General features: G+C 37.9%; 1 protein-coding gene across 1 annotated transcript; it reads right to left on the bottom strand.

Moving 5' to 3' along the window:
- Positions 1-120: 120 nt before the first annotated feature.
- On the bottom strand, positions 121-14556 carry LOC118229444 (adhesion G-protein coupled receptor G2-like). Its single transcript, XM_035421401.1, has 17 exons — positions 14519-14556; positions 12373-12472; positions 10295-10420; positions 9055-9126; positions 8313-8471; positions 7059-7124; positions 6711-6909; positions 6031-6196; positions 5664-5801; positions 3932-4039; positions 3744-3783; positions 3473-3573; positions 3070-3191; positions 2630-2898; positions 2305-2392; positions 1860-2146; positions 121-750 (listed from the first exon to the last, which is right to left on the bottom strand). Exons 2-17 carry the CDS (start codon positions 12455-12457, stop codon positions 620-622), a joined length of 2157 nt encoding a protein of 718 aa, XP_035277292.1. The 5' UTR covers positions 12458-12472; positions 14519-14556; the 3' UTR covers positions 121-619.
- Positions 14557-23014: the final 8458 nt, after the last annotated feature.

Genomic DNA, 23014 nt, shown 5'->3' with positions numbered 1-23014 from the left:
AAGCATTGCAGGTTAAGTACCTTGCTCAAGGGTACAATGGCAGTGTCCTACCGGGGAATCGAACCTGTGACCTTTAGGTTACAAGACCAACTCCTTACCAATTATATGAGTAACTGGCATTATATTTGGAAAGACATGTTTCTGTTGAGTTTTTTTTAAATTTTTTTTTAATGTAAATTTTCAGTGCATTGTGCACCAAAAAATATAGGTCCCTTGAGGTCTGTTTAATGTGGGTGAGCTGCAGTTGATTCTAAAAACACTTTAAATTACTATCTAGATAAATGGTACTCTGGGTAAGTGGACACAGGCTAACCTTAATTTCATTTTAGGGTGAACTGCACTTTTAAAGTAGCCATAGTTGACAGGCTGATAGATTGGCCTGCATTTTATGCAGTCTGGACTCCTCCTGTGTGCCTTTTGCACGCAGCCTATTTCCAATAGTTTGCTTTCAACAAAAGTATTCCATGTGCTTCCCATGGGATCATGGCCCTCCATCATAAAATGCCAATTTGGTGTCTAATGGATACATCAACAAGGTGAGGTGAGTCAGACATCTGGTTCTGTAGAAATCCAAACCTTTTGGCTATGTAGGCACATCTCAGGACTTGTGTTTGGCACTTTAGCTTAAATAAGGGTTAACTGTGTGCATGGAGGTCTTGAAGATACTTGAAATTTGTGTTGAGGAGCTGGAAGTCTGTTCCTCTCCAGCAATCTTGTTTGTGTTGTAATAATACAGGAACAAGTAGAAGCCTGTAAATGAAGATGGATAAATTGTTCTGTTGAACTGATTGTATCCTTGGCTTTCAAAAGACGGATGGACGCATTCCATTATATGTTAATACAGGGCAACGTTCGATTCAGTGCATACATTTATACACTATGGAAATGTGGGTTTGAAGTGTTTTATCTAAATGTATTATGATGGCTCACTGACTGTAATTTTGAACCTGCCATAGCTTTTTAGCCACTACCCCAGGCTATTGCCAATAATATCATCTTGATATCACTGGAGAAACTGCAAGCCACAGAAGTACCAGTTTTTTTGTTCTTTTTTCACTCTTCTGTTTGGAACTATAATAATAAACGTTTATATTGTGAATTTGCACATTTCAAGTTACATGGCACCCAAAATGTTTCACAGGAGACGAGATAAAAATGATGTCATTAAAAAAGTTATTTTTGATATTAAAAAAAAATTAAATATGATTTTAACCCGGACAACTTTGAATGTCTTAAATGTACTATGAAATGTACAAAATGCTACTGAATAACACTTTTAATGTTATAGTTAGGTGACTGTAATTTAAATGGCATAAAATATTTCAATACATTGTAATAGAAGACAAGCTATCAGTCATGTTAGCCTCTGTTTCCCTTAGGAAGTATGGATGATTGGTCAATATCTTACATAGCCAGTGGCGAGTATGTTTATTACTGCACTTGCATCCTGTGCATTGTAATGGGTGACCGCATTGTTTCCCTGTTTTTAAAACAAATTTGGGCTTCATTTACATAGTACATGCCACTCTATTTTTTACATTTTGAGGATGCAGGTTAGCTGAAAACCCCGTGCGCAAGTCTTAATGTTCTCAAAATGTGCCTTTTTACTGTTGTCTCAGGTTTTGACTTGTATTTTCCCAGTTTGTGCGTATGTGCATGCTATTATTTCTGAGGACACTGGTGGAATGTGTTAGAAGGAGAAACGGGAGAATAATGCAGCACCTGTTATACTGTACGCTATTAGTTAAATGTGCAAATGCAGTTGATTTGGTATGTGAAAAAACATGGTCAGGCACAGTAAATGTAGCCACACATTTAGTGGATTATGGGCTCTGGAGCCACTGGTCTGTAACACCTACCCTGAAAAGAGTTGAGGATGGTGAAAATATAGAAGGATGGTATCCGAAGGGGCCCGTGGCTAAAGAAGGCGAAACCCCAGGTGATTCCCAGCAGGCAGCACAGGCCCAGGATGGAGTATATGTTCTTCGGGCCCCCTGTGCCTCTTTTGGACGCACCTGCGTCCACCCTCCACGCGTGTGTCAGCCTTGTCATGATAACGATGAAGACGGTGAAGGTGAAGAGGAAGACTATTGCATAGTAGCTGATGTTCACAACATAATGCACTGTACTGTCAGTGATCCAGCACCTGGAATTGACAGGAGAAATGGTTTCATATTTCAAATAGCATGATATACTCTGTTGCTTTTTCCCGAAAATGTACTTAAAAAAAAAAAAAACATATATATATATATATATATATATATATATATATATATAATGTTTAAAATGTGCAAGCATGCTTACATATTCACAGATTTATCGCCAGAGTTTATGGTTAAGGACCCATATTTTCCAAGACAGAAGAGGATGATCATCACCATGCAGGGAAGTGCTGTGGAGACATGCAAGATTATTTTGAATAATTTTCAGGTGTGACAGCCTGTTCAAACAGCCAGGTCTTTGCTACATTTTGGCAGCATTTGTAGAAACAATGTATGGAAAATGAGGCCCAAGACCAATTTTGTGTTGCTACAGCAGATATATGCAAGAAGCTACATTAAAAAGTGAGGGCCCCAGGGATGCAAAAAAAACCAAAACTAACAACAAGTTCTCAGATCACTGCACTCACCCCATCCAGCAATGCAAACTTTGAGGATGTAGTGCTTGATGGTGATGTGGGAAGACTTGATCAAATGAAAGCAAAGATGGAAGGCCTCGACAGCAAACCAGGTGAACGTGGACAACATGGAGTAGTGCATGGCTGCTGCCAATATCTTGCAGCCGATGGGGTTCCCCAGATTTGCCACCCCCTCATTGGACATGAAGAAGAGGTTCAGTAGGAACATGGCTATGAAGAGGTTCATGAGGATCAGGGTGGCATAATTGGCCTTGGCTCTCCTGCGGAGAAGGTAGAATGGTTCATGCCGTGGTTCAAACCTGTCCATAGTGTCCTTATAGCCATTTTAAACAAGTGATGAATGGGCTTTCAAGGGACAATCAGTTCTTGCCCTACGCAATTCCAGCTGTAGAGAAAAAAAGGGTAAGAAATTCTTGCAAGCAATTCCTCACCTTAACAGGAAGTGCATGAAAAGAGCAACACCCAAGAAGAACATTGACATTCCACAGCCAATGTAGGTGATGTATGTTAGAGATGTCAAGTCCGAGCTGCTGATGGTCAGCCCAGGACTGACCTACGGAATCACAGGAGATGATAAAGGCTAGAGTGAAGTGCATTGACCAATTTTTATTTTATTTCTGCTGTACATAAATCTCTTGTCTTGCAAGCCTTTCACCAAGCATTTGTTCTTATCATGGCTTAAGTGACATTCTGCATTTCAGTCAGACTGATTTTAGACATTTCTTATTTATCTTCAAAATATAGTTTACTCTTGAGAGGAAAGTCAAAGAGCAGATAACACAAGATTAATCAAAGGCAAAAATGTAATATTGCAAAGCACAGTGTAGTATTCACCATTAGAATAGCGAAGAATGTCAAGTGCGTACACTGGCAGGAGACAGTATCATTACTCTCAAAGGTGTAACACCCATCTGTTGTCCAGACTGGTACATTCCCTTTAAAGAAAAACACTTTTGAGTTTATTTTTGTATTTAAAGGGAGGAACAAAAAAAAATGTGTTTCTGTAAATTACATTTCCATCTGAAGCGGTAAAAAAAAACTATATACAGTACATAGTTTGAAGTTAAAGCTCACATGCTGTGTTAAAGCAAAATAAATATGTTACCTTCACCATTCCAAGAACGGCAAGACATCTTGACGTCATCCTTAGTAAAATATCAGGAAAATATTCAATCCAAAGGGGTCCTCAGCCCATCACCACCATGCCATCACCAAAAAATCACATTTTACTGACATTTAACTTTAATACCATTGCAAATACCCAGTTGCCCAAGACGACAATTTGTAACTCACCTGAACTTTTATAAATGTCATTTTTATCACATCCGTGAGATTTTTTATCTCAGCTGCCATTTCAATCGCAATGGCCTCAGAGTTTAAAAGTCTGCTGTTGTTTGCATCCTGACAACAAAATCAGTATGGTTAGATGCTCTGTCAACCCATGTCACAATGTTTAATGCAGAGACACATACAACTAAACACGTATCTGCATTTTATTTAATTTCCCCTCATTTCTTTGTCTCCTCAATGTCGAATTTGTAAAATTTCTTTGTCTCCCTAACATGTGATTACATTTCTATGCTACAGGCAAAACCTAACTGTGACAGAGTACCAATTCGAGGAGAGGCATATCTCTCATGGATGACAACCGTTAACCACTCTTACACGTCATTGAGAAGAATTTTTATTTTCAGCTGATGACATAGCCTTGGTTGGGGCTTAACCTTCAAATATAGGGCCCAGTCTGCACTCATAAAACATAAGACTGCATTCTGGACCAGTGGCTCCCAAACTCGGTCTTGAGGCCTTGCTGTGTATGCTGGTTTTCTTGCAATCCTTGAATTGTAAGAGAATTAAATGCTTTTCATGTTTAGATGGATTGTGTACCCTTGTAAGCCTCATTATGCCAGAAATAACTTGAATTAAATTTCCATGTTCATACTGTGCTATATTGCAAACAATTACATAAAAAGATCAAACAAAAGACAGGGGTTAATCAATTAGGTTGTTGAACACGTTTATTTTCTTATTATTATTATCTTATTATTAATAATTGTTTCCTTAAAATGGTTAGCACAATGCAGGTTTGGCTTGTTGCCATTTGCTTTGTCTTTGAATTCTTCAATGTCTTCCAGATGGTTAGGTTTTAGTAGCCAGGTGTCCACACTTTCAATTATGAGCCCATTGATTCACCTCAGTCTTTAATTTCATCGATTAAAAATAATTAACCTCTTTTTATGCAATAGTTTGCTACATAAAATAAGCACAATATGAACATGAGAATTTTACTCTTCATGGCATGCATAGCTATTTCTGAATTAATGATGACGTAAGAGGGTAAATAATCCCTGTAAACAGGAAAGGGACCTAATTAAGTGAAATTATCATTTTGTTAAAATTCTGGGATTGCAGTTGTTGAAACATAAACCTGCATACACGGGGGGGGGGGGGGGCAGGACTGAGTTTGAGAACCACTGGACTAGATCAGTTGTCCATCTGGTAATTAAATGTGACACCAGCAGTGATAAAATTTAAAAAAAAAACTTCTGCAAGAACTGTTGAAAATAGGTTTTTCTTCTCAATTTAAAGAGTTTATCGGTCATCCATTACAGTGGTCTTCCATTGTCTACCAGGCCATTTCCTGTTGCTGAGCTCCCCAGTGTGTTCTTGCTTCCTAACAATGTATCAAACAGTTGATTTTGACGCACCCAAAGTTTTGACTATGTCTGATTTTATTCTGATTCTTCAGCCTCAAAATGGCCTGTTTTCCTTTCTTGTGCATGAACTAATGATGCAGCGACACACAGCTGGCCAAGAAACAGCTGAGCAGTCAGTTGTCCAATTGTTTCGGTCCTCTAAAATGGGGGGACTGTGTATAAAAATGACTAATTCCTACAGTACAACAGATCAACCGGTAGGGATGTAAATACCATACACACACTCATTAAATATTATTTAAGCACACGCATACACCTATTTTTATATGCAAGCACACATTTTTATATTAATTATAAATTTGTGTTACCTTTGTCAAATTTGGGAATCTGAAAACAGCAGCAAATGGCTCATTGCTACTTGACAAATTGGCTTTTTCAAATGCTTCCTTTGGGATTGAAATTAATCCAGGAAAGGTGTGCTCCAGTGCAGTAATGTCTCCTATGACCTATTGTAATAATTTAAAAAATGCATTATTTGGAAGGCTACAAACTCACACACATTAAATAGCACACTTTACCAGTCCTCTATGGTAGTGAGAGGTTAAAAACACAATCTGCCCCCCCATCCTCAAAAATATTTTAAAATATGAACACGAAGAGAACTGTATCAGCTTTTCTTTAAGTCTGACCACCTTGATTTTATCGGAAACACCTGAAATAATACATGATACTTACTTGTATATCAGAGGTTGTAGTGAGCCCAAAAGAGACCTCTTTAAATTCTGATTCAGCTTTCTTGTCTTGTTTCTTCAGGATCCCTTTGATGGGTCCCATGGTGATACGTGCAGAATCTTCATTACTCATACTGTTAAGAAGTGAGGGAAGACTCTTCATGGCCTTCCTATTTGGGGGAGGCATTTATTGAGATGTCATTAAGTCCAAGTGATGCTGAAGGCAGACTACAACACCCTCTGTAGAGGTCTCATATGTTATCAAAGTACAGTCACTAGAATAAGCATGAGTGTTAAATAAAAAAAAAACGTGCTGTAATAAACTGTCCTAATATAAATACTACTCTGTCTTTTGAACACACTGCAACTTCTAGTAGGACGGCCATTAACACTATTGCTGTGCCTGCTTAAATTATTATCCAAATTCTTTAGATACATTTGTGTCCTTAATGACTTTATTGAAGATGGTATGTATAACTGAAGTTCATTATTGGGTGGGATGGTGGCAGCTCCTGCAGTATGGCTACAGCAATGGACAGTAAATAGCCTACAGTGAAAAGTGTGTTCCTGTCTCTCTGCTCTTTAATGAATGTTCTTTCACATGCACATGTTTATACCTCTACATTTTTTACTAATTAGTAATAACAATCAAGAAATGATGAACATAGTAGTAAGATTACGTACATGGCAGAAGTTGCATCTACTTCACCATTTGCAGAAACAATGATGGTGTCTTTCACTTCAAAATGTAATTTAGGTTCTTCTACAGGGTTTTTGCAGGTCACATATGTTTCCTTATCCATGGACAAACATGTTGATTCATTTCCTTTTTTGTTTTCAATGAAAGATATATTATATATAATAATTTCATTTTCTGTGTGATCTGAGAAATAGAAAAAAGGAACCTATTGGAACCTATTATAGCTGAAAGTTCTCAAATGAAAAAAATCTAATGTGAGTCAATCTTTAAAAAAAATATTATTACAATACATACAGATTGGATGTGGATAAATAACAATCAATAAGTCTTACTTTTGCAAAGAGTTTCACTGAACTTGAACTGTGTTTTGGGAGAATTTAATTGGATAGCACCTTCTCCTTTAAAGCAGTAAGAAGACAAATGGTTAGTATTCCTTGTCAGTAAAATTTCTAACCATGTTCTTCCCCAAAGAGTTGGCACAATACCCCCCCCCCCCCCCCCATCAAAGCATGTTCTTCCCCAAAGAAATCCACCCTGCCCCCCAATTTAGTGGGGGTTGCGAAAATGAGTGTGAATTGGAATACAACTTTGTGATTTTGATTTGTCCCTCTAACTGTAATTCTTATGTATTTATTGTGTATGCATTCATTTTGCCACTAGAGTGTGCTGTTATGTAGAATGTAGATTGCTGTGCATCAGGGCAAATTAGTAAAATATTTTTATATTTTATCAGTTGGAATATATACAGTATATATATATATATATATATATATATATATATATATATATATATATATCTGACAAAAGTACACACAGCCAGTTTTTGTATTGAGTCCCCCACCATTTTCAGCTGTGCAAAATCAAGTTAATGGATGGACTTAAACGTAAATGGAAGCAATAAAGCATAATATTTGATTGCATAATCTATGACCCATTGGCATCACCAATCATTTGGTATATTCCTTGGAGATGCCTTTCCGGGCTTTCATTGCAGTGAGTGGTTTTTTTCTTTCTTTTTCAAGACATTCCAAACTGTTGTACTTGATATACTCAATATCTGTGCTGTACATAATAAATTAGTCTGTCCTCTCAGCTTACAGATTAGTTGTTTTTCAGGCATTTTTAGTCCTCTGGTCTTCATAATGGTGACTCCAAATGCAATTTGTCTAGATGAAAACAAAGGCTAAGACCAAGACCAGAGTTAACACCTGTCAGTCATCGGTTACCTTACTGTTGCACAGCTGAAAATGGGGAGACTCAACACATAAACAGCTGTTTCTGTAAAATGGTAAACATATATACACGGAAATACCCTTAAATAAAAGCTGAGAATCTCCACTTCAGTCACAGGTGAACTGTTTGATTACAAATATAAAACTGTGGAGTACAGAGCCAAATAAATAAAAATATGTCTTTGTCCCAGACATCATGGCGCTTACTGTACTGTACATGCTTGTCACACAAGTTAGCCTGTCAGGTGTTTGCAATCAATTTCTTTAGTTAACATTCTGCACTCATTATTGTTTTTTTATTGAAATACAGATAACAGTAAGCAATAAAAACATAAATACATTTATACAGGTTACCTGGTTGTCCAGAACTGTTGACACTGCAATTTCCAGGTACGAAACATAGGAATGGACCGTTAACTTGAGGATTCTTCTTCAACAGGTATATGTGATATGACTGGCCATCTTTCTTGATCGTGATGTTATAATCTTCACTTAAATTTCCTAAATAACATACTGATCCAACATAAAGTGAAATGGTATTAATAGCTCATGATGGTGCAGTCTTTATTAACAATAAACTGTTATGTAATCAAAAACAGCGGTTCTCAAGTTTGTTCCTTGGGGGTGTATACTGGTTTTCATTACAACCACACTTGTGATCCCAAAACTTCACCAAGCTGTTAATTTTCTATTAATTATGTTTTTAATGTTTTGAGGGATTATTTTCCCTCTTAAGCCACATTATGTCAGAAATAACTATAGCAGAAGTAACTGTTCAAATTAATGACAGAGGTAAATCACTAGGCTCCTTATTGGTTTACATGCGGACATATGGCCACTAAAACATACAATTTGGCAGATAATGAGGAATTCAAAAATAAAGCAAACGATAATGAGCCAAACTTGCATTGTGTCAATGTTTAAGGATAAACCAATGAAAAAAACTGTGTTGAACAACTGAGCGATAGATTGGCTGTGAGTCCCACAGGACTGACCTTGAGAAATACTGGTCTACAATACTGGCCTCCAAATTTAACGCATACTTTGTGGAGCAAAGTATTAATCACAGTATTAATTCCACTTTGATACTACCTACCTCCAGTTTTCGTTGTGTCCAATGATAATATAGAGGCACAGTCAGTTTGGCCACTGGATTTTCTGTAATTTCCTGAAATATAATATAAAACGTCCATCACTGCCAATCCTATCAGCATGTCAGTTGCCTTTAAAAGTATTTGTAAAACATACCTTCAGTGGCTGCTGTATTAGGTAGACCTATCTAATACTAAGTAGGACCTTCTTTTGCCTCCAGAACAGTATGAATTCTTAGTGGCATTACACAGCTCTTGCAGATTTTCTAGCCACACATTCATGCTATGAACTTCCTGTTCCATCACATCCCAAAGGTGCCCGTTTGAGATCGGGGGACTGTGCAGGCCATTGGAGTACAGTGAAGTCACTGTCATGTTTGCGGAACCAGCTTGAAATGATGTGCGCTTTATGACATGGTGCATTATCCTTCCAAAAGTATAGATTTGAAAAAGTGCAGACTGTGGCCATAAATAGATACACGTGGTCAGCAACAATGTTTAGGTATGCTATGGCATTCAAATGATGATCAATTGAGCATTAAGGGGACTAATGTGCACCAATAAAACATTCCCCACACGATTGCACCGCCACCAGCTTGAACCATTGACATGAGGAAAGATGGATCCTTGGATTTACGCCAAATTCTGACCCTACTATTTACATGTTGCAGCAGAAAACCAAATTTGTCAGACCAGGCAACATTTCTTCAATTGTCCAGTTTTGGTGATCATGTGCCCACTGTAGCCTTATCATCCTGTTCTTAGCAGGCAGGAGCGGAAACTGATTCACTGTTTGGAGGGGCAGGCCTTTTGCTTTAATGAGCAGGTGTACCTAATAAACTGGCCACCGAGTGCACATTTATATTACTGCATTTAGCAGACACTGTTATCCAGAGTGTCTTGCAGAAATTGCTTTTTTATGTTGCAGAAGCAATTTGGGTTTTAATGTGCTTAAGAGTAAGATCTCAGCTGGGAAATGAACACATGCCGATTGAGTTCCAAGCCCCATTCCCTAACCATTACATTACATTGCAGCCATACAGCCTTAAAGTCTTGAGAAAATACAAAGCCTACTAACCGGGATTTCCAGTAGAGCGATCCACATTATTCACATTGCCAAATCAAGGAACAGGTTTTCAACGACATTTTTAACGATCAATCACAATGTGACCATTCTTGTCATCAGCTGAAAATGTTGGTACACAATCGAGAAGAACACGGTTCGTGGTTATTATTTCAACTTACCGCAACCTTGTGAATGCTCAGGACAAGGGTCATTTCTTTTGAAGCGAATAGGGCCTGTATATCCATCATCCACTAAAAGCAAACAGTCATTCCTCTTCATAATCTGTGTTTCATTGCAGCAGCCTCCTGCAGTCACAGGAAGACAAAATTTGCTCTATCAGAACTCACATATAAGAATAGTTTGTCCTGTCATGAGTGTCACGTGCAGGATGAGAGTAAATAAAAAAACTGGACCAGTGTGTGATCTATACCGCGACATTCGGGTTGGTCTCTTTTCCTGGGGATCAAACCCTCATGTGTTCCTTAGTGGTCACTTTCTGAGTCTAATCGAAAACAAACACCCATGCATACACAAGTATACATGCAGTGCGTCACCACAACCGATGAATTATCTTTTACAAGAGATACGGCACGACTCAAAAAAAAAAAAGGAATGAAAAAAAGAAACAGGGTCAAATGCATAGACTATCTCATCATGCTTTAATTTCTTACAGACCTTCTCATACATAGTTCCCTCATTTTTGGGCAGTGAACATAATAGAATAATTTGGCTTCTCAGCTGTTTCTTGGCCAGCTGTGTGTCTTTGCATCATTAGTTCATGCACGAGAGAGCCAACAAAAAGTTGACAGTTGATTCCAGGCATGAAATTTGCATTTGGAGTCTGTTGCTGTTGCTCTCAACATGAGGACCAATTGTGCCTGTAAAGCAGGCCGTTCTGAGAGTAAAACATTTGAATAAAGACACATAGTCAAAACAACCAAAGTACTAAATATAATTTGTACTTTGTCCAATTACATTTGGTCCCCTGAAATGGGGGGTCTATTTACGAAAAGGGCCTTGTTTCCTACATGGATCTGCCAGTATGAACGTAAATACCAAATTAAAGCTGAAAGTCTGCACATTAACTGCACATTCATTGTTTTATTTCAAATTGAGTATGCTAGATTACAGAGCCAAAACAACAAAAATTGTGTCAGTGTCCAAATACTCACAGACTGCATGGTACATACTTTCAAAACTTTAGAAACAACAGGAGAGTGTTAAGGGATCTAAAATATAATTTTTGTTGACTAATCATGCATTAAATAATATTGCCTTTCAGAAATCCTGGCTCTACTGTTGGACCCAATCTTTTGTTTTCAAACAACTGTTTTAAGGGTCTGCCTGTGCTAGACATGTAGCCATATTCAAAAAGACACAGTCATCCAGTGCAATAGTGGACTGTGTAGTGCAAAAGAAGCACCAGCTGGCTGACAGTTCCTCAGAGCACACCGCCCCGCACCTGTTTTCTCCTGAAAAGAACTCGCTGATGACCTGCAGCATTGCAGTGGGCCTACAAAATGTGTTAGGGCATTCCTAATTGGGGGAAAGTTACCATAATGAAGAAAACTAAAGATATTTTATTCACTTTCGATATTACAGTATTTAAAAAAATAATAATAATCATAGCTAGATAGTTGATGCAAAGATGAAAAACGTTGTAAGTTCACTGAAGTCTCCAAGTAGTTTATGTTTCATGAAACATGTTTTTTCATACAATCACAGCTTTTTTGTGGACAAGAGAGTCATTGAGCCCACAATAATTAATTATATGAAAATATACTGAAAGGAAAATATATGTACTTTGCTCTGTGTGTCCATAAACAAACTGACACCTTGAGAATTTACATATATAAACTAACAATACAGAATGGGACCCAAATTTAGAATTAGAATATTCATCAGTAGACTTCACATAAGAAATCTATTTTAGCATAGATTTTATATTCACAAATTTAAATCAGAATTGCACTGGAAAAATGATGCGCATAACTAAACTACAGTGAATCCACCTCAAAGAGGACAGGGTTCCCAGAATATGAAGTGATCCACAAGGCAGAAAAATGCTTTCAGTGTACTGCATATTACTCACTTAAACATTCATAAATGATTTCAGCTCAGAAGCTAAAAGATGAACCAGTTCACTCAAATTATACAAATACAGATATAGATAATGTCAAATCCAACCAGGGGAAGACTGGAGTCAACCTTCACATATCCTTTAAAAGTGTGAGTAATGAGCAGGTTTAATACTTACCTTTAGTACCTTTATTGTTTATGCACCACACAAAGCAGAACAGAACAGTTGTGATCCACAAAATCTGAATGCTTTTCAGCCACATGGTATCGACTTCGGCCTGCAGAGTCCAGATACAGGTGAATTAGTCATTATTATTATTAACCCCGCACAAGGACCAGCTCTTCTTTATATGTTGTCAATTATCAAATATTACATCCCGACTTAACATTTTTTGTTCCTGTAATTGTCTTTAAAAAAAGCCTTGGATTTTTCTGATTCAATTGATTTCTGGGGTCTGGTGCTGTTCTTCTAATTTTGTTGTGCATTTACCTCTGGATTAGAGCATCTGCTAAATGGCTCAAACTCAATATATAATATTTAAAATCTGCAACAAAAAAGCAGTTTAACTTGATGTTAATTTCAAATTAAGGATCCCTCTGCCATTGCTCTTGACTTTTAACCCCCACCCAATAACATACAGTTAAATGCAAAACTACTGGTGCAGTAGTCAAATTGGTTGTTTTTTCTCTCTGCGAATCAAATTTCAGTATTTATTGTGTCCACCCTTTGCCTTTATTACAACTTCCATTCTTTTTTGGGAGACTTGCTTTGACTTGTTTTGAAGAAATCTGAAGGGATATTTTTCCATGCTTCTTGTGAACACCTCCGAAGTTCAGTCTTAGAATTTGATTACATTTCCTGCTTCTATTGATCCAAGTAATCCCAAACTCTGGGGTGGCCAGCCCATTGTTCTGAGAACGCCAGCACCTTGACATTCTTAGCAGTGTGCTTAGGGCCATTATCTTGCTGCAGAATAAATTTACTCCCAATCAAACATTGTCCAGAGGGTACAGCAGAATTCATGATGCCATCAATCAAAACCAAATCACCAACACCAGATGTTGTTATACAACCCCTGATCCTCCACCATGCTTGACCAATGGTTGCAGAAATGTTTCCAAGAGTTTTTCATTGCTTTGGAGGCACACATACTTCTGTACTGTCTGTACTTAGTAAGCACTGTGCGTACTGAAAATCTCAAATTTAGACTCTTCAGTCCATAAAACCTTCCTCCGCATCTCACAAGTCCAGTTTCAGTGTACTATGTGCACCGGTGTGCAAAGTTTCTTGTCTTCTTTTCTTGTTCATTTCCTTTTCTCAGTGGGTTTGACACATCCTTTCAGACCTGTAGCATTGAGCTGTCTTCTCACAGTGGAAAGATTCACAGAAACATCTGTGGATTTCTTCAGATCTGAAGCAAGAATGGGCCTGATTTTTTCATATCACTCAAAGATAAAAAAAAAAAAAAAAACTTTAAGCACTGTCTTTACGATGGTGATAGTTTCGTTGGTCTACCAGTCCTTGCAACGGCGTCCAATTTCGACTTAATCTCGCAATAATCTTTTGCACTCCAGTTTTATGAACTCCTATGTTTTTTTTTCCTTTGACTTTCACCTTCCTTATGCTGTTGAATTATCTGATATATAATTTCCTCAAAAGAACTCCTTTGGCTCCATTTTCTAATCAAAAATTCACAACATCTGCATTTCTGTTGTTTTTACATTGAACTATATTAAAACAATGCCATGCAATGAGTCAACTCCACCTGTTTCAAATCAGCATAAGTGCTGGGACATAGCAAGCTTTGACAAAATGAATAACTTGCAAGGTCAGTATTCTGTTGCATACCCCTTACATTTGATTATTCCATCAACTCTGCGACTAATGGACATCACTAGATTCAGTTTCTGTATACTTTCTGGGGTTTCAGACTTCTGTTTTCTTTTGAGCAAGTGAAACAAACATGTCCAATAGGGTTTAAAATTGGAGACTGTCTGAGCCAAGTCAAACACTTCCACGTTTTCTTCCTTATAAGTTCCTTGGTTAAGTTAATCATTTTTTTGGGTTGTTGTCTTCTGATGATTAACTTCCATCCAATGAGCTTCATGGCATTTCTCCACTTCAGCTGTCATCCTGTTGCTGCCATTGCTGGTCACTACTACTACTATTACGACTACTACCACCACTGCTACTACTACCACCACTGCTACTACTTCTACTACTACTACTACTAGTATTACTGTTATTATTATTATTATTATTATTATTATTATTATTATTATTATATGCCAACTATTAATTAAGGTGAAATTTTAAGGCTTACCTGATGGCATAGACGTATAAGTGTAGTTCGCACCAATGGAAGCCACAAATGCACTGAAATAGAACAACTGAGCCTTGCCCTCTCATCAAATATCAAATTTACCTTGCAAAACTGATGTGCTTTTGTGACAAGGAAGGCCACTGAGTTCCCTGAAATATACAAAGTTATAACCTCCGTACCACACAGAGAACCTATTGTGCTTGTTGAGGATCATTCACATAGAGACACAAACAGTACTGGCACTAATTATGGAAACATGGCATTTATAAACAGAATGTGATGATTAATGCAATATTTTGTGATAATTTATTTTTTTGACACAATAAATGCTGTATGTAATACCTGTGATATTAAAACACAAACACAAGAAACCATTTGCATTTGTTTTAAACAAGTAATAATCATTATACCTTCCTTTATGTATTAGTTCATACCTACATAATTGAGCAATTAAATGTATCTTACTGTTATAAATGTTATAATCATGCATTTCTTTGATTCTTTTCAGTACTTTTCTACATAAAATGATAATATCCCTGCAAAGAAAACATTTCTTTGGCTTGTATACGTTATTTAAAATCACTGATGGTTACATAATGTTGTTACCACTTGTGCTTAAGAAGGTAACTGTTTCTAATACATTTTTATAGACAAAATAGCTCAGAGAAACAAGGGCACAGTTACATTTTAAGAGTACTAAAATTTGCTGAGCACAGTATTTCCATAAGCTGTGCCAATACTATATATGCACTATATGATAAAAAGTATGTGGACACCTCTTGGTCAGGGGCTGTTCTTCATGGTTTGGGCTAGTATATATATATATATATATATATATATATATATATATGTACAATTCAAAGGAAAAACCAACATAAATTGTCTTAGTAAGGTGTTAGGCCACCACAAGCTGTCAGAACAGCATCAATGCACCTTGGCATAGATTATATAAGTATCTGCAACTCTTCTGGAGGGAAGGAACAGCATTCTTCCAAAAGATGTTTCCTCAATTGGTGTTTTGATGACGGTGGTGGAGAGCGCTGTCTAACACGTCAGTCAAAAATCTCCCACAGGTGTTCAACTGGATTGAGATCTGCCGACTGTGAAGCCCATAGCATATGATTCCCATCAGGAAGAGACCACTCCCATCAGGATAAAAATGTTTCATCATAGGATAAAGGTGATCACTCAGAATAACTTTGTATTACTTTGCACTGACCCTTCCCTCTAAGGGAACAAGTGGAGCCTAATCATATCAGGAAAAATGTCCCCCACAGCATAACTGAGCCACCGGACCCTCTCACAGTAGGGGTCAAGCATTCAGGCCTGTACCGCTCTCTTGGCATACACCACACATGCACTCACCCACCAGAATGTGGTGAAGGATGACTCATCTCACCATATCATATTTTTCCCACATCACTGTAGACCAGTGTGTATGGTTTTTGTACCACTGAACTCTCAAATGTGTATTCATCTTTGTAATGAAGGGTTTATGCACTGCAACCCTACTACAATCCTGTCATCCTGCACATTGATGAAGAGTTGCTCTTCTGTTTTTCCTTACATATCAAACCAATGCACGGGCATCACCGCCATCGAATGTGTGCTTTTGACCACAATTTCCGATCCAAATGTAATGTAATGTAATTCAGGTTTTTCCTTTAATTTGTCACCCGTCTGTATATATATGTACATATATATGTTTGTATACAGTGGGGACCAAAAGTCTCTATCAAGTCCTGGTTCATTTCATTATTTATCAAAGAATAATGCAATTATGATACTCCAATTACACTTCTAATTTGAGAATACATTATTGAGAACAAGGGGAGTTTGTTAGGATGGCATTCCCACGACGACAGTTACCGTACTTGTGTGGGAACATGTGTGGGAGCAGTTGAAGACTGAATGGGCGAAACATCAAGTAACATCAACAGATGATCCATGGGAAGAGTTGAGGACATGCTGGGATTAAACGGAAGATTGCATAAACTGGTGGAATTGATGCCAAGCAGAGTGAAACTGGCAATCAATGCAAATGGCGAACACAACAATTTTTGACCTTCAATGCCTACACGGTTTTTGGGCTATATTTTAACGATCTAAGCACATGGCCTGAAGCGCATGGCGCAAGTGCATTTAGGGCGTGTCCAAATTCACTTATCCTAGTTTAATGGCGGATAATCTGAGTGCAAAGTAAGGCGTATGGTTCAAAGGGGTTCTATGTAGTCTCTTTATTAATCATAGGTGTGTTTTGGGCGTAACATGAAATAAACCAATCAGAGTGTCATCTCCCATTCCCTTTAAAAGCCAGGTGCGCTTGCACCTTGGTGGATTGCTATTATAACGGCGGATTTGCCAAGTAGTAGAAAAGTATTCTGATAAATATTATGACTAACCATTATGACATGTATTTTTTGTTAAATATTGCGCATTGTGCACCCGCCTGTGTAGGAGCATATTACTACCTTAATAATGTGCCCTTAAAATTACAGTAAAATACTGCGCCAGGTTTTTGTTGGTCAATTGCGCTATCGCTTTCCACTGCCTCAAGATAGCAATGCACCTGACCACACCTCATTTTAAGACCAACACGCCCATGGGCACTCAGATGGGCGCAAGTACATTTGCTATTTAAACAACGTGGGCGCTGGATGGGAAAATGACAACTGCGTCAGTTTTAAACTAGCAAAGACACTTGCGTTGCGCTTGGCTCTGCTTTGCGCCGGGTGAAAGATAGAGCCCTTTGACTTATTAACAAATGTAGTGCCCTTTAAAGGTATGTTAGCAGCACAATGACATGTGCTCAGTGATATCTGAGGTCCAAAAATGAACATGAGATAAAAGACAGACAATAAGCTTTTAAATGTGCGCACACACTCACAGTATCCAAAGTGGGCTGATATAAGATATTATATTGATATAGTTACCATGTAGAATATGCTATTTATGTGAGACTTCACAGATGTCTGTAACTGACCCTGACTGCTTAATTAACTGTGGTGATGATTGTGTGGCTGCCACATATGGATGAAAAACACCCTGGAGAGCTGTAAATATGTAACTTAAGTTGGGTACAGTGTTTGTGCTTGGGAATACCCACAGAAGTAATCCAAATGAGATGAGATAAAAGCATAAAAAACAGCCAAAGAGCATTAGCATCCCATCATTTTTTGGAAAACAACCTGAGAATATGTTCATAAAAATAGGGGTATTACACCATTTGTCTTTTTATTTTGTAGCCAAAAAATTATTTTATTCTCTAGCTGCTAGACTATAATATTTTTTGCATGCAATGACACTGCTGTTACACTCATCTATTTCATCATCTGATCAGGGAAGTATGCTGCACAGTGAAGACACTAAAAGGGTAGCATGCATTTAAAGTGGCAGGACATACATAACATTGGATAGAGATGAACACTCATTGTGCTTCTACAGTAATTAGACAATTCACATCGTCTTTGCCTTTGAAGGGTATGAGCGCGCCTAAACCATACTACGAAAATGTACCGCACACCGTTATGGAACCTCCACAGCTCTTCATTATTAGAACACTGTTGTGTTCACTATGCATATGTCACACAAGATAATGGGTAGCAGAAAAAGATTGAGTTTCAACTTGCAAACTCCACTTTCTGCATTGCATAACTTGACACCAAGTACATGAAGACATATAAGATTCAAATACCCAGAACAATATGCAAAACCTGGTCAAAATAAACCACCTGTATAACAAAAGCAACACTGTCAGTCGGAGATGAGAAGTCCGGTACTGCTGAAACCATGTTTTGCTTACTGTTTGTCTCACCAAAAGATCAGCTCCTCCTACCTGCTGTCTGCATTGAATACCCAATCTCATCCATCTCAAATTTCCTAATTCCCCCAATTTAATAAAAATTAATAAATAATAATAATCCAGTCAGCCTGGATTTAAAGAAATGTACAGTAATTATTGTATTTTACTGGTAAATCTTTGCATTTTGCAGGTTATTATTTTGCTTCCTGTTGCTTCATCTATTGGAAAACCAACATAGAAAAAAATGTTCGTATGAGATCCTGCTGACTGCTTGTCATTATTAGCTATTAGTTTATAAATAATGTATAGTGAAATATGAGAGTCTGCATGATGATAAGAATGGAACACACACACGCACGCATGTGCGCACACACACACCCACACACATCTAGAGTTAGAGACGTACCTTGCAAATCTGCTTGGTTACACTGATATGTTTTTAATTGGACTGGGAATCTAAATAGCACTAGAACTGGTTGAATGACCTCAGCTCATCATAGGGGAAATATCAAATTCTTTGGGCAACTCTGCGATGAAACCTGTCCATCCGTCTGGAGTCTGGATCTTTATGGATATGAGTGGGGAAGAGTGATTGCATTCTGCCAAGGCCAAAGCATAAGCCCAGTCTTAGGGTATTTCGGACTTGTTACCCTGTGGTTGCTGGTTTAATTCCTTTCTGAGGCACAGCTGTGTATACTGCTTTGCACCCAGTGAGCTAATTCACCTGAAATGACATGCTTCTGTAAATATTTTATCTGAACCAAGATTTAAAGAGACAGGGTAATTCAATAAGAATGTTTTACCGGGGGCAGCACAGTGCAGTGGATAGCTTTGTAGCCTCACAGCTAGAAGGAGATTGGCTAATTGGAAACTCTAAATTGCCCATAGGTATGAGTGTGTGAGTGAATGGTGTGTGTGCCCTGCAATAAATTGGCGGCCTGTCCAGGGTGTATTCCTGCCTCTCGCCCAATGCACACTGTGATAGGCTCCAGCACCCCCCTCGACCCTGCTCAGGATAAGCGGGTATAGATAATGGATGGATGAATGTATTACCATATAATACTCTGTAATATTTCACCAAAACATTTTAAGTAACACACCAGGGATACAAAGTGCCATAAACATTCAGAAGGGGGGTATTTTTTGCACCATGCTATTATGTTTACGGTCACATCGAAGCCTCGAAAATTGGTTTATCTTTCTGACTGAAGACAAAAACTAAGATTTAAGATTATTAAATACAATGGAAGGTCCTGGATGGGCTGATAGCCCAATCAGTCTGCCAGATCAGGTGCTGGTGGTCCGTGGTATTTTCTGATTACAGGAAACAATCGATTCAATACTTTTTCAGGGGTTGGTTAAGGTCCTTTTGCTAATGCGGTTTAGACGCATGTACATATGGCTTGGCACTGTACCCTACGTCTTTAGAAGTCAATAATTAAGGCAGAGAACAGGATGAGAGAATCTGCTTCTCATTAATATGGCTACAGGGTTATCCTTGTCTTCTGAAGGACCTTTTCTCCGTAAAATATCCCAACCTTAGTTAGCCCTAGTAAAAAAATAATTCAGGCTCATGCAAAAGAAAACATTTTGCCTGCCAGTACAGCATCAAAGTATGGTTTAATCATTTCCCTGGGAAGATGACTTCAGTTTTTAAATCACTTTGAAAATGAACAAAGTATCAAACCTCTGATCTGTAGTCTAAATGACCTTTTTTGGCAAATCATTCTTGGTAATTGGGTCATGTGAAGTACTGTAATTTCTACATGATAAAACCCTTAAATAAACAAATAAAAATACTCTTAAATAAAAACTGAGAATGTGCACATTAACCAAATTTGAATGTAATTACAAATCTGAATTGTGAAGTACAGAGACATATCTAGAAAAAAATATCTTTAGCCCAAACATTATGGGGCTCCCTGTGGTCAGTCACACTTGATCCAATATAGGTTGTGGATTTAATATGAATGCTCAGGATAACCTACTAAATGTAAGTTTGGAGCTTTATTTTTGAATTTCTGAACTCTCTGAATTTTGTCACTTGTTTTATCATTGGAAAAAGACAAAGTTAAGGACAAACAGTGAGCTAGAAAACCTGCCTTGGTTGCTTGGATACATACACATGCTTGGATGTTAAATCTCATTGTTCTTCTGAACCCGCTATGCTCTTTTTCTTTCTCTTTATCAGATACCATTTTTATACCAAGACTTTCTACTTAATGAGCAAAACTGTTGTTGCTGTTTCCTCAAGGCCAGTAACCAGTTACCCAGAATTCCAAGAGACTTTCCTGATAGCCAGCTGGTAACTGTGCTCGCAGCTAGGTAAAATGGAACGTGTCTGACCGCGATTCCCTCCACTATCAATTATTTCTGAATTATTTATCCAGGTTGTAAAATATGCAACGGAGATGGGGCCAGTACATGGTCCATGACAGCTTTCATATTTTCATAGATTTTAGTGTTTCATCAATTCTACAGCTCTTGCATACAAGAACAATGCCCAGCCCCGAAGTACACCCACCCCTTCCAACCACAAACTGGCTAGTCACTAAATACCAATTCACCAGGACATATGGCACTTGTGCATGCCTGAGTATGGTTCTTGTGAATTCCTGTGCAAGGGTAAATATATTTATTTCAGCAGTAGTACAGTGACATATGTGTGCTAAAAAGACATTGTTAAAATATACAACAACACACATCATATTATTGCAATAACTACCTTCTATCTTGAAGGAGTGGTTTCTGTGGCCCTCAGGGGGCGCCATTGCATTGCCACTGTGACTCATCGCAGTTCCTCAGTCAGACCAGTGAACTGAAAGTTTGAGCGGCCCTCTGCTGGCCACATAGGAAACATCTTTCCTATGGCAAGTTTACAGCACTCCGCAGCAGAACTTTAGTGTTTGTCTAGAAAATATATGCCGTGGTAAAAAAGCACCTTTGGGGGTGGCCTTTGTGAAAGTGATAGTTGTTTCATGTATCATTGTGCTTAAATTGCTCATATGAATTGTTCTGTCACATGATCAAACTTTTCAAGTGATGTGCAAAAATCATGCTGGCTTCAGGCATCTTGGAGCTACTAGCAGCTTTGCCACTATGACTTAATAAAGGGATCTGTCAATGGGTTTAGAACTGCATTAAAAACCCGCTTTACAATACTGTTCAATGCTTACTTTTCCCCACTGTTTTCACCTTCTGGATATTTATTCTGAATATCATTTCTCAACTTTGGGGAAAAAAAAAATTCTATGTACAATACATTATCTGTGATTTTATGAATAGGTTATTCGGGTTCAGATACACTCATAACCTCTACGCATTAAAGTTTAATTATGCATTCAGTCCCACTGGAGATCAGAAGATACATACTGATGGAAGAAATGTGCTATTATTATTGCAAGAATATTGACAACATGCTGGAAATGTACTGTGTGTTAAAAGACAGTAGCAGTAGTAATGAGCAGAGTGCAGTATAATAGACTGTTGTACCAGAACTACATATTGTTTGCATGCACGATTTTGATCCATCACAATCTTTGCCAAGGCAGAACAGTCAATCGAAATCTTTGGTTTTGTATGTGCAAACAAAATCAATTATACATGGGCGCACAAAGGTGGTGTGCAGCTTTATTTCTTATACATGAGTCATTCGAAACCTGAAACCTTTTACTTCTCACCCCACCTCCTCTACTAGGCCACATTGTCATCCTACACACATCAAAATTCCATCCTGCCACAAAGCAGCACAACCAGTTAAAAAATCCCCATTTGCAAGTTAGACTTTGTAACTCAGACTAAAGCATAGCTTTAACTCAAAACATAGTACATTCTAAAATACATATTATCATATGCAATGTTTTTAAGTAGATGACTTGCTTCCCTGCGCACCTTACTCATTTTGTTTGTGTCATATTCATTTTGAGTACATATATGCTTTCTTGGTGTAGAGTTGCAATACATACACGTGTGTGAAAGTGAGAGGATAGCAATGTCTCGGCAACGCGTGTCGCTGATGTCACCTGACCGCCCACAAAAGATAAACAGAACAATGGGTACGTTTTCAGGAAATTATGTCACCCCCGCAAATCTCACTGCAGTTGGCTAGTGTCCATGAACTGCACTGCTAGGTGCTTTTGCTTCTGAATGCGTTTCTGGCGGAGGTGAATGGTAGACGCGTGTCTTATACCACGACTCATAGACATCAGTTTACCAGTATACCGCACCCTGATGTATGGTTTAATCATTTCCCTGGGAAGATGACTTCAGTTTTTAAATCACTTTGAAAATGAACAAAGTATCAAACCTCTGATCTGTAGTCTAAATGACCTTTTTTGGCAAATCATTCTTGGTAATTGGGTCATGTGAAGTACTGTAATTTCTACATGATAAAACCCTTAAATAAACAAATAAAAATACTCTTAAATAAAAACTGAGAATGTGCACAATAACCACATTTGAATGTAATTACAAATCTGAATTGTGAAGTACAGAGACATATCTAGAAAAAAATATCTTTAGCCCAAACATTATGGGGCTCCCTGTGGTCAGTCAATGTGTTAAACATAGAAATACTGGGCAAAAGCTCAGGGTTTGCACCCAGAAGGTTGATCCCATCGCAGATGTGTGGAATAGTTTGAGCAAAGTAAACAAGACATAAGAAAAATGTATTCAATAAATAAATAAAGTTAAAT

Source organism: Anguilla anguilla, chromosome 6 (assembly GCF_013347855.1).
Source record: "Anguilla anguilla isolate fAngAng1 chromosome 6, fAngAng1.pri, whole genome shotgun sequence".
Classification (NCBI taxonomy): domain Eukaryota; kingdom Metazoa; phylum Chordata; class Actinopteri; order Anguilliformes; family Anguillidae; genus Anguilla; species Anguilla anguilla.
This window is presented reverse-complemented; position numbering and strand designations above follow the sequence as displayed.